This window comes from Apodemus sylvaticus, chromosome 5 (assembly GCF_947179515.1).
Source record: "Apodemus sylvaticus chromosome 5, mApoSyl1.1, whole genome shotgun sequence".
In the NCBI taxonomy this organism is placed as follows: domain Eukaryota; kingdom Metazoa; phylum Chordata; class Mammalia; order Rodentia; family Muridae; genus Apodemus; species Apodemus sylvaticus.
In genome coordinates, this window is record NC_067476.1 from 4561561 (window position 1) to 4574207 (window position 12647).

Sequence of the window (12647 nt, forward strand, 5' to 3'; positions counted from 1 at the left end):
AGACACTGAGGCACAGAAGCTGGGTAGGTTATTAAAGGTCACATGATGGACAAGTTCAGAGGTGGTGTGGTGTAGTCTCTGTGCTGCTCTTGAGCAAGATGTGGGGTACAGGGGTTCCTCTCCAGGGATTACCCCTGATCTTGTCTTCATGTTACAGAATTCCATTCTCCCAATGGGCCTAGTTCTGCTTCAAAGGCCAGGCGTGGGGATCAGGAAGGAGCTGGTTCTGCTCCATTGCTTATCTGTCTGTGGTCCTCAGACAACAAGAACCGGAAGCAATTAGTCCTCACAGCTGCTGCCCTCATCCTGTCCCAGTCACCCAGAGAACCAGGTGCCACCCACCCACTTCCCTTTCCTTCACTCCAGTCAACCCCATCTCTATCCTGAGGGCCCTGCCTTGTCAGCCTGTTGTTGGGATCAGTGGGTCCTCAGCTTCCCTCCTGATGCCCGAGGTCTTTGGATGGTTCCTTCTGGCCCCCAACATGCTTCCTTTCTTAACTCACCCCTTACCCCTTCCTCACAACCCACCCTAATGTCTTCTGCAGCCTGCTTCCCTCTGGAGGGTGGGCTTAGTGGTTTCCTGTGAGCTGTCCAAGTCTTGAACTGAACAGTTCCAGGCAGGTCCAAAAGATTGGAGACCATGCCTGCAGGATGAGGGATGCTGAGCTGGGTAGAGCTGTTTTGGGGGTACCCTTGGGCCCCCTCAGGACCCATCTCTTTTCTACATAAGCTGAGAGTTAGAGATTTGGGTCACAAGGTGACTAAGTCCTTTTGGGAGGGTCAGTCAGGGAGGGCTTTGCATCCAGGGTGCTTCATGGTTCCACTTTATGTTGTTTCTTTCCTTTTTATTTGGAAGAAATAGACAATTGTGAGAAAAGCTAGTATTTTTAGTTTTTTTCCCCTAGAAAGTGAGAGACTTTGTTTTAGTATCAATCACAAATAAAGTTGTTTTTAAAGATAAAAGTTTTCTGCCTTAAAAAATATTCTCTGTGATCTGAGAGGTATTTGTTTTATATATTGAAAACTTGTGTCATTGGCTGGGAAGATGGCTCAGTAGGTAACGTGCTTTCTTCAGAACCCATGTATTTGAAATCACATGGTGTAGTGCTGGACAGACAGAGATGGGGGTGTGTGTCTCTGGGGCTCACAGGCTAGGCAGCCTAGACAACTCAGCACACTCCAGGTTAGTAAGAGACTCTGTCTCAAAAAATAAGTAACCAACCAACCAACCAACCAATGAACTAAATAACTAGGTAGCCAACTGACTGACTAACTAATGAAGGAAAACAAACGAAAATGCAAAGTGACTTGTACTGGAGGAATAGCACCTGAGGTTGAACTCTCGCTTCCACATCCATTGAATATATGTATGCCTTCCCCCAACAAGAACAAAGACATGGACATTCCACACACACAGACACACAAACACACAAATGCCACAAACATACATACCACACATACACAGATACCACATACAAACTTACATAACACATCACACAGAGAGAAATACCATATATAGGCATACATACCACACACGCAGACACACAGAAATACCATATACAAACATACATATCACATACACATAAATACCATATACAAACATACATACCACATGCACACACACAAATACCATATACAAACATACATACCACATACACACACACAAATACCATATACAAACATACATACCACATACACACACATAAATACCATATACAAACATACATACCACATACACACACATAAATACCTTATACATACATACCACATACACACACATAAATACCATATACAAACATACATATCACATACACATAAATACCATATATAAACATACATACCACATACACACACATAAATACCATATACAAACATACATACCACATACACACACACAAATACCATATACAAACATACATATCACACACACAGAGATACCACACACAAACGTGCATAACATACACACACACACACACACACACACACACACAGAATAGAGGGTGGTGCTGGGACTGCAGGACACTGCAAGGCATAAGGTTCCTGGGCAGTGATCTAGGCCTCCTTCCAGTTCAATATTTTGTTATTGTTTTAAGTTTATTGTCATAAATGGGGAAACCGAGATAAACAGTTGCTTGCCCAGGTCCTAGCTCAGAGGGTGGGGCTGGACTTGGATGGTGCAATCTTTACTGCATGGCTTATCACTGTCCGCATGCTAGGATGCAGGCAGCTTAATCGCAGGCAGCTTGGCCCAACCCTCTCTGGATGTGGACTGATAGCATTTGAGCAGAATCGGAGTCTGAGGAGCTGGCAGCCAGCTTCGCCCAATGGCATTCTCTGAGTGGTTGCACATGCTTGCACACTCTCCAAATATAAGCTCCCGCCTTCCACAAACAGAAGCCACAGGCCAGGCCCTGAAATGGAAGCCAGGCTGCTGAGCACTGTCTGCGGACTCTTCCTGGCCTTCCTGCTACACGCAGAGCCTACCCAGGTGGAGCTTGTACCAGAGAAGGTGCCTCTTTCTTCTTGGCTTTGAGGCACTCCTGGGGCTTAATGGGAGTCAGACAGGGAGGGAACAGAGTGTACAAGCACTGAAGTCTCTCTTCCCTTCCATCTGACTCCTAGTTGGCTGCAGCCTAGCTGCAGGGGCCAGACCCACTCTTGGGGCCGCCATCCCTAAGACAGGAGGCGGCGTGAGTCCCTAGTGCAGCTCTGAGCTCTGTAGATCTCTCTCCTCCCTGAGTTCTCCCATGTGCCACCTGTCTTGAGGCAGAGTTGCTGTCCTCAAGCTGGTCACCTCAGGGTCCATGGTGATTTACAGATTTGGGGTCCCTTCCTGCTTCCTGGTTCATAGAGTTCCTAAGACTCTGTCCATGTGCACCGTGAGGCCAGAAGAGGACTTCTCCAGAGCAGACAGCTTCTTGCTTGAATTCTTCCTTCTTTGCCCCAATGTCTCATCCTTCCTGAGATTTCCAGACTACACTGTAAATCTGACTGTAAAGTCAGAGGGGTCAGACTTTGGGGGACACAGATTCTTTTCTCTTGTAACAGTAATGAGTTTCTAAAAGTTTCAGGTGATGTCCTGTGCTCTGAGAACATTGCCACTCTAGGTGACCCCGACCCTGGGAAGGCTGAGCTTAGTAGAAGCATGTTTCATCCAGTATGGAAACTGTAGGCCTGCATGTTTGTTCTGCACACCTGTCAGAAAGGTCTCTTGGCAAACCAGGAGGAAACACTGTGTCAGTATCTTTTGGAAGGGACATTTCTGTCTGGTGTCCTGAAAGGTCCCCTGGGAAAGGAAATTCGCTGAGAACAAGTGGCTTCCAGTCTCATGACTATGAATGGCCCCTCAAGCCCACCCACTGCTGTCCGAGTGTCCCTGAGACGCCCTCTACGGCCCGGGTGCTGGAACCCAGTTTGGCTTGGCTGTGAAAAGCTAGGAATACTCTAGTTTTGTTCTCTAGATCGCAGGATTCTGGAAGGAAGTGGCTGTGGCTTCTAACCAAAACCTAGTGCTGAAGGCTCAAAGGAGGGTAGAGGGCTTGTTCCTCACCTTCAGTGGGAGGAACATCACTGTGAAAGCCGTGTACAACAGGTAAGAGGCTTGGGTCATTTGGGGAGGTAGTCTGCTGGGAGGGAAGAGCCATATATGTACTTGAAGTTAGACAAGGATATACCACCACTATATATAGTGGTGAGATCATCAGTATGTGGGCTAGCCTTTTCCATGTCTATCTGCTTGGGTCCTCCAACCCCAGAGAAGGCTAGATCTCAGGGTTCTCCGTCTGCCTTTCTCCCAAAATGCAAGCAAGGACTTTAGATAATGCCCTATTGCTTTGTAAGAGAGTGCAGGTAGTAGTAGCTGCCTGGCTCTCTGAAGGTGAGAGGCTGGGCCACCCCTGCTCCGGGCATGGGCCCTAGGCTCCAGCATGGTCATGATCTTGCCAGCATCCTTCCTGAAGGTATGCACCACTCAAGAATGCACCCAGCAGGTGGGATGCAGGCTGGCAGGTTCTTAACAAGCACGGTGTTGCTTTTCAGCTCAGGAAGTTGTGTGACAGAAAGCTCAGTGGGCTCAGAAAGAGACACTGTAGGGGACTTTGCTTTTCCTGGTAAGTTCTGTTGCCTTGTTGCCAAAGTTGCCACTGTCTGAGCCCAGACTTCTCTCCCTAGCCTCGCTCTCTGTGCCCTTCCCAGGATTCTCAGGCCCTGGACCCCAGGCCCCTCATCTCTACTAGTGTACTGGGTTGACCCTCAGAAGTTGTCTTCTCAGATGTCACAGGCAGGTCCCAGCACTAGGCAGAAACGGAAAGGAGTTAGATTCCGCAGACTTCAGGGTCAGCTCCCTGCAGTGTTCAGATATAAACAAACCTCCTTAACCCTGCCACTGCCACTTCTGAAGGCAACAGGGAGATCCGCGTGCTGGACACAGACTATGAGCACTACACCATCCTGAAGTTGACGGTGCTCTGGCAGGGTAGAAACTTCCATGTGCTCAAGTACTTCAGTAAGTCGGCCTGGCCTGGGGCTCCGCCCTGCAACTGTCTTCCGTCAGGCTGCCAACCCGACTTTGTTGTGCCCCACAGCTCGAAGCCTTGAGAACGAGGATGAGCCAGGCTTCTGGAGGTTCCGGGAAATGACAGCAGACCAAGGCCTTTACATGCTGGCCCGACACGGTGAGTACAACATCTTGGGGAGGATGCTGTACCAGGCCCCTGTGATGGGGTTTGATGTCCTCCGGACTGTACTAATGTGTCCCATCATGCAGGGAGGTGTGCTGAGCTCTTGAAAGAGGTGAGTCCACTACTCTTGGTCTACACTGCAGCCCGACTCCCAAGAAGGCTCTGCTGGTACTACTAGATCCTGATCCTGGGGAGGAGGGTCCATCCATCCTTCCTCTGATCAAGACAACTAACAGCCCCAACTGGCAGCTTCAAATGTATCTGTTTTGTAGGCTCTTTGGAAAGAGCAGCCTGCTCTGTGACCCAAGCTGCCATGCTGGGCTCTTGGGTGTGGGAAAGAACTAGGTTGGTGAAGAGAGGTTCCTCGTTTGTATTGTTGTGTGAAGCAAGGCTGTGCAGGGTTCTGGGCCAGCTCTGACCCGTCATGTCTTGACAGTGGGATGGGGTGTTCAGCTCTGCTAGATATCTGGGGGTTTCCTGTGTCTAGCACCATGCTAACCTGTGACCTATACAACCTCACTGTCACAGCCCATGCCCCAGAGGTTGACACCATAACCCATTTTACATATAGAGATGTCAAAGCTCAGAGAACCAGTGCTTTGCCAAGCCAGGCAGCTGGGGTGCCAGGCAGCTGGGTGCCAGGCACCTGGCTTGTGATACTTGTCCAGTGCCTCAGGGTCCCTGGAGGCCATGCATGGCCCTGAGCTCTGCTGTTCTGCCTGCAGGGACTGGTCTGAGTAGCTCCTGCCCAGGCCAGTGGCTGCAGCCCCACCTACCTGGCCTCTCTTGTTCCTGCCCGAAGAAACTGCACCTGCTCCAAATAAATCCTGCTGTCAAACGCTGCCCAGCATTTTTTTCTGGGGTGGGAGGCTGGTGGAAGGCTTCTCTGGCCCAGGTCTGGAGAACAAGCCTGTGTTTTCTGGGAATGCTTGTGAATGCGCCTCACACACAGGGCAGCCAGTCCTAGACTCCCCCGTGGAAAGGTCTGGCTCTACCCTGCCCTGCCCCACTCGTGTCACCCTGGGCAAGGGGTCCCAGTGTCTCCTCTTCTCATTCTGTGACAGCCCCTCCTGCTCATAAATGCCGGTGGCACCCCAGGGTGCTACAAGCAAAAATGAGAGCAGTCTGGAGCCTCGTGAGCAGTGGGCAGAGGGGCAACAAAGAGATGCTTTAAAGTAGGCTGCCTCATGGTCAAGCCATGCTTCCAGCATGGCCTCCAGGAAAACACGCGGACCTGTGTGACCCTGGCTATCACAGAGCCTCTGTCCTTCCAGTTGCCCACCTTGTTGGCTGCACCTCTGCACCTCTCTGTATTTGACGCATCCTTCTGAAGTGTCTTGTCCCCACTAGACAGCTGGGCAGCTGCCATTCAAAAGACAGAATAGAGTCTAGGGCCCTTTCCTGAAACCAGTATCTGGTGTTGCATTCTGGAGATGGCAAAGGCGTTGCAGCGGCAGTGGCTACTGTGTGAATCTAGGAGGGCAGGTGTGGCAGTGTGCAGTTAGCAGGATCCTGAAGGGTTGGTTTATTTGATCAAAACACAGGAGGCTTTTTTTTTTTTTTTTTTTTTGCACAGAGACTTTCTAAGAATACAGATCCTTACTGTTGGCCATAGAGTACCCTACAAAACTCTTGGTGCCAGAGGTTCCAGAGCTTACTTCATTGGCTTTCAAAGATCACTTCCAAATCACAATTCTAGCATGAGTTTATCAGCATCAGGAAAGCTCAGTTCTGAACAGACCCAACATTCTTTTGAGGTTTTCAGGGAGGATTGGAGGCCTGGCGGCTCATCTGGAGCTGGCTGAGATGGAGAGGAAGTGTGGGCAGAGCCCCAGTGGTTGCCTGACTCGATCTGGGCTTCCTCAGAATAGCTGGTTGACTGGTTTCAAGAGCTGGGAACACCGGCTTCTGTCGGAAAGAGAGGGCGCATCAGCCCACCAGCTGGCCTCCCCGAAGATCCGATGGGCCATCTCCTATGTCTGCATTAGACATCCCTTTCTACATTTTTATAGCCCTGAATCATTTTTATAGTTCTTAACTGCTCTCCATGCCTTCTCCTTGGCTCCCCCTCCCTCTCCTTAAAATTTGAACACTGGCTGTAGGTGACAATACTCCTCTATCCTTGTCTGTGCCCTGAAGGCTCAGGGCCTGAGCTATGCCTGGGGGGTGATATCACAAGAGGCTGTCTCTTTGCTCTGGAGCCTGCATGGCCCTATATGCTTAGCTCTTCACCTGGAAGCTGGAAATTGTGGTCTCTGTCCATAAAGACAAATTTGTGGGTAAAGATACTGTCGGGCAGCAGTGCTGGCTTCAGCACGGGCATGTTGGCTGCTCATCTGGTGCCCTTGGCCGACTGCCATGGCCTCTTCAAAGACAGTCAGTCACAGGGTTGGAGGGATTACGATGTTCTAGCCCACTCCTTAAGAGTCTCGGTCTGCTGGACATAAAGCTGCACAGATTCAACCACAAATGGCTCCAATGCCCTCAGTCCTGCCCCCGCCATCTCCAGGCCACTGATGCCTGGGTCACCTGGCAGAGTTGTGCTCCTAGCAGGTCTTTAGCTGCTCTGTGTTTATGACCAAAGCCTGCCAAGGGGCCTTGGTGGAACCTGCTCTGTCACCCACACATCTCTGGAAAGAATCAACTCAATTACTGAATGGATGGATAGGTGCATACATGAGTGGACACCCAAGGCAAGATCTGTGTCCCCTGGAGGCGGTTCCCCGAGGCCCCGCTATCGAGCAGGTGGGTGATCCACTTGGCTGGTTTACAGTGTGCTTCCAACCCACTTAATGAGAACCTTCTATGCCTACTGCGAGCATCCACAGGGAAGGCTATAAAGTCCAGAGGTTCTGAGCCAAAGGCTGTGGCTTCTGGCTGGGGAGCTGAACCCATGTGCTCAATTGCTAGGCATATGGGGAGCATCATGCTCGTCACTTTGCTGGGACTGCCTGTGGGGCTGGCAGCTGATACCGAGGGGGCCGTGGTGAAGGACTTCGACGTAAGCAAGGTAGTCACAGTTACAGTGGGCCAGTGCTTTCTGTGGGGGTTGGGCCCTGCCCAGAGTCAACCTTCAATACTCTACCATGTGGGGAACCCTTTACTCCTAGACCTTTCTAGACTGCTACATCCTTTGGAAAGGAGGGGTAGAGAATGGCCCCAAGGGTCCCAGGTCCTGGATGATGGTACACTTGGGTAGTTCCTTTCTCTACTCTCTATCCCCCAGTTTTTAGGATTCTGGTATGAGATTGCCCTTGCCTCCAAGATGGGTGCCCACGGCTTGGCACAGAAGGAAGAGAAGATGGGGGCCATGGTGGTCGAGCTAAAGGAGGACCTCCTGGCTCTGACCAACGCCTATCACAAGTGAGTTAAGGCTTTGTTGATGGCCATACAGGGACATTTGGGGAGTCTGTACAGTGCTCTGGGCTTTCCCCAAAGACACCTCTGCCCATGTCTGTGCTGCAGCTTCAGCTGTGGAGGGGGGCATGGGAGGCAACTGTTTCAGAAGAGACCAGACATCTTTGGCGTCATGGGTGTTTCACTGTAAACCAAGACAGTTTAGGAGCTGACCTACAACTTTTTGACCTTCAGACCGCCATGCTGGACAAAGTATGTCTGAGCAAACAAGGCAAAGAGCAGACAGCCCTAGGTCCAGTGTCCTAGCTCTAGGGTCACGAGACAGGCTGACTTCAGACAAACAGATGCCAAGGCCCGAGAAAGAGACAAGGTTGGCCTGAGTCATCGCCTCATCTTGGTGCTCAGTCTAGCCCTGTCAAAGTTCACACGTATCGACTGGCCGGGAGACATCTTCCAGTTCCGCAAGTCGAAGCCAGATCCTTCCACAAAGGCATGTGTACACCCTGCTCTCAGAGCGTTCCTTCAAAGTGTGTACTTTCATCACCGAGTGGCCCTCGGATGCATGTCCCTGATCCCCAGGGAATGTGTCCTCAGATGTATATAACTATGGTTCTCAGAGCGTGTACCTTCAGATGTGTATCCTGTCACCTTAATGTGTGTCCCACATGATAAAATGTGCTTGTACCAGAGTATGTACCTGACCCTTAGACTATGTGTCCTTCAGACCCAAGCATGTCTCTTCACCTCAGTATTGTGGTCTTCAGCTGTGTGTGACTCTGTTACTCAGACTATGGACCTCACATGTGTGTCTTTGCTCCTAAGTATGTGTATGTCCTCTACCATTAAGTGTGCTCCTCAGTGACTCTCCCCCAAAAGTGTGTCTCTACACTTTAGGAAGTTGGTCCCTCAGATTGTGTGCTTCCATGCTCCTGGATGGCTTATTCATATCATTGTGTCCCCCAGCAGCACTGAGCGGGTGTGTTTGCTCCTGTACCTCAGACTGTGTCCCTCAGGCGGGTACACACACTGATTCTCAGCACTAGTAAGTGACTCCTCAGATGGACTCGCGGGGGACATTTCCACAGCCACTTCCTCTTGTCACTCCAGCTCCAGCTCCCTGGGTAGCCACTGGGTGGGGGTCCTGTTCTCTGGGGTCATAGGCTTGGAAGACATTAGGCCAGTTGTATGTGACTGGTCTCGGATGCCTTCGTCACCCACCCTGTACCCTCAGGCCAGGTACTGTAGGGCCTGGTAGGCAGATGGCTGGTAGTCTACTATCTTCCTTCCTTCCTTCTCCTTCCTTTCATTCTTTCCCACACCTTTCTGTCTGTCTGTCTGTCTAGCCCAGGCTGCCCAGGGATGTGCACACATCTGAGGGATACAGTCTCTGGGGAACAGTGTAACACTTGTTACATCTGAAGATGTCATAGTTTGAGGTACAGAAACAGACATACCGCTGTCACTGAGGGACACAGTTTTTATCCTCGTTGTCTGTCTGTATACCCAGGCTGGCTCTGCATTAGGTCTATAGCCCAACTTGGCTTCAGACTACAATCCTTTGACTCGGTACCCTCACCCTCCAGTGTTGGGGTTACAGGCTGGCCTGCCTTACTTGTCTTTGTAGTGAGGACCGCTGTGTGCTGGAGAAGGTCACAGCCACTCAGGTGGACGGTCCAGTGAAGTTCAAGGTCACCAGAATATCAGGCAAGAATTCGATGGCAGGGTTGGTGGGTGCTGGGGCCTCCCTAGGGCACTTTGGTTTACTCTCAGTGCGTACCTACCACTGTTCTGGATGGGAGTGAGGGAAGGACCCTGCCTCACTGGGGGTGTTGTCTGGTGAATCTTGACTGAACCTCTGAGTGCAAGGGTGTGAGCTCAGTGCCATGCCCGGCTGTCTGGAGCTGGGGCAGCTACCCCTGCAACCATAGGCCGCAGCCTCTCTTGTCTTTGCCAGGGCTTTGGCAGACTCCTCTCTGAAGTCCTAGGTGTGATTCAGTATTCATTTATCTGGGCCCTGGGGATTCCTGCCCTCTTTGATGCAGCAAGTCACTCAGACTCTCAAGGCCCATTCCAGCTGTCCCAGTGTGTTTCAGATACATGCTTGTGTACACATATGTGAGAAGCAGAAGCACAGCTAGGAACAGAGAGCCCTGACCGACAGGTGAGAGGGTGTCTAGGATTCTCCTCTGTTCCCAGGAAAGAAAGAAGTTGTTGTTGTAGCCACAGACTACATGACGTATGCCGTGATTGATATCACCTTCCTGGTGGCTGGGGCGGTCCATCGGGCCATGAAACTGTACTGTAAGCCCAGCCTAGACTCACCTGGGGGTGGGGTAAGGGCAACCCCTCCTGGGCCTCATCTTATTGTCTGGGCTGGGGATAGGAGAGGATCCCGGGGCTACATCAGGGAGGGAGGAGGATGTCTGTGATACAGAAGCCCCGTCCCATCTTACCTGCAGGTCGGGGCTTGGACAACAACGGGGAAGCCCTGGATAATTTCCAGAAGATAGCCTTGAAGCATGGGTTTTCAGAAACAGACATATACATTCTCAAACATGACTGTGAGTAGGCCTCACTGGGATCGGGGCCTCCAGGGATGGGCCAGACCCGAGCCTGTGCTGCCCCTTCACATGGCTTTTGTCCACAGTAACCTGTGTGAACGCATTGCAATCGGTAAGTCCCCAAACGAAGCTGGGCCTGTGCTGGACACAGGGTGGGTGGGGGCTCCTTCGCATGTCCTTTCTGTCACATTGGGGAAGGTATCTGCTTACATCGGTCGGGTATCTGTGGGTAGCTGGCTAGTGTGTCTGATCACATACTGGAGCAAGCAGATCCAAGTTCTAGAACCTAGGCTGCCAGAGGATCAAGAGGACTGAGTTGTCCCCTCTGGGCATAGCAGCTGGGTGACGTCAGCTGGTGGGGTCTGGCTCCCCTGCCTCCACTACACACTGCCTTGCCCGCAGGCCGGTGAATCAAGGCCCTGAAGCAGGTGAGCACACATCCTTCGTTCTATACTGCAGCCGTGTGTTCTGACACTAGATCCTGGCCCCAGTGGTGTGTATACCCCTCCTCTGGTCAGGACACCCAACAGCATTGCTTGACAGTTCCAAAGAGGCATCTGTTCTGTGGTTTGGAAAGAGATGTAATCTGCAATGTGAGACCAAGCTGTCAGGCTAAGTCCTAGGAGGGAAGTGGATGGGTGGATAGGCATGTTTGTGGATGTTGGGACAGATCTGGGTGGCGTGCCCCTTGTCCTCAGGACTGCCGCTTGACTCTGTCCCTCCCTGTGCCAGGGAGGGGGTCACGGGGAGAAATGGACCCTGTTGGATATCTTAGGGTTCTCTAGATCCAGCACTGTGCTGATTCATCACCAGTGTGACCTCATTGCCACAACCTACCCCTAGATCTGACTCATTTTCCAGATAGAGAAACCAAGGCTTTGCCAAAGCCCAGCAGCTGGGACAACAGGACCCTAGCCTGTGACCCTAGCCTGTGACCCTGGCCTGTGACCCTGGCCAGTGAGTGCCTCAGGTTCCTGGAGGCCACACATGGCTCTGAGCTCTGTTCTTCTGCCTGCAGGGACAGATCTGAGGAGGAAGTCTGCCTACCTGGCCTCTCCTGCCCCTACCCAAGGGGTCCCTGCACCTGTGCCAAATAAAGCCAGCTGCTACACGCTGCCCAGCATCTTTCCTGTGGGTAGAGTGAATGAGGACAGATGGGTCGCAGGGGCAGAAGTGGGCATCATAATCCCTCCAACCCTGTGACTGACTGTCTTTCTGAGTACTTTGAAGAGGCCATGGCAGTCGGCCAAGGGCACCAGATGAGCAGCCAACATGCCTGTGCTGAAGCCAGCACTGCTGCCCTACAGTATCTTTACCCACAAATTTGTCTTTATGGGCAGAGACCACAATTTCCAGCTTCCAGGTGAAGAGCTGAGCATACAGGGCCACGCCACCTGTGCAGGCCACACACATGTCCACAGTGACCCTGATGAGTGAAAATGCATTGCATGTTTCTGTGAACACTCTGTAATGGACCCACCTCACATAGCTGACGGACTGAGTCAGGCGCTCAGCCTTGTCCTCACTCTGGAGCAGTCTCCTGTCACTCGTGCTCCGGAAGCAGCCCTCACAGGCCCCAAGCAGAGATGAGAGCAGGCCTCCTCTTTAGTCTCAGTAGCTCTCTCAAATGGAAGGGGGATGCTGCCTATAGTTTCCTAAGGCTCCCTACTGTGTCGTGTTCAAATCCCCAGCCATTGTTTCCTTGGCCTCCCTGGGCGTGGCTGCCCTCCAGTCCCCTGCTCCGCCCCTCCCACCCAGCTCTGTGTCTTCTGCCCAGCCGCACCTGACTGCTCATCACCGTGTCCCTCACACTATGGCCTAAAGCCACCACTGTCCGCTTATCCTGGACTTTCACCATTGCTGCCGCAGCCAGGAGGCAGGAAGGACAGGAATGTGGGGTGATCCGGGCATCAGCTCCTCGGGGCACGTGTGTTTTATTTGCAGAATAAGGCAACTGGAAGCTTCCTTTCTGAGAGTGGTAGCTCCAAGATGGAAGCAGGCAAGAGATACCTGTGATGGAACAGTGCTGTGGGGTGATGAAGACCCAGCC

General features: G+C 51.8%; 2 protein-coding genes across 3 annotated transcripts; both read left to right on the top strand.

Moving 5' to 3' along the window:
• Positions 1–2353: 2353 nt before the first annotated feature.
• Positions 2354–5548, top strand: Lcn8 (lipocalin 8). 2 transcript variants are annotated; one of them, XM_052181054.1, is made up of 7 exons: positions 2354–2509; positions 3462–3592; positions 4039–4109; positions 4400–4504; positions 4584–4673; positions 4766–4791; positions 5405–5548. In XM_052181054.1, the coding sequence occupies exons 1-7, from the start codon at positions 2417–2419 to the stop codon at positions 5414–5416; spliced, it is 528 nt and encodes a 175-aa protein (XP_052037014.1). In that variant the 5' UTR covers positions 2354–2416; the 3' UTR covers positions 5417–5548. The 2 variants fall into 2 exon arrangements, with proteins under 2 accessions (XP_052037014.1, XP_052037013.1); XM_052181053.1 differs by having other exon boundaries at positions 4766–5548.
• A 2024-nt stretch (positions 5549–7572) lies between these two features.
• Positions 7573–11532, top strand: LOC127686458 (epididymal-specific lipocalin-5-like). The gene is made up of 6 exons (XM_052184671.1): positions 7573–7689; positions 7906–8042; positions 9661–9740; positions 10233–10337; positions 10496–10597; positions 11459–11532. Exons 1-6 carry the CDS (start codon positions 7573–7575, stop codon positions 11530–11532), a joined length of 615 nt encoding a protein of 204 aa, XP_052040631.1.
• Positions 11533–12647: the final 1115 nt, after the last annotated feature.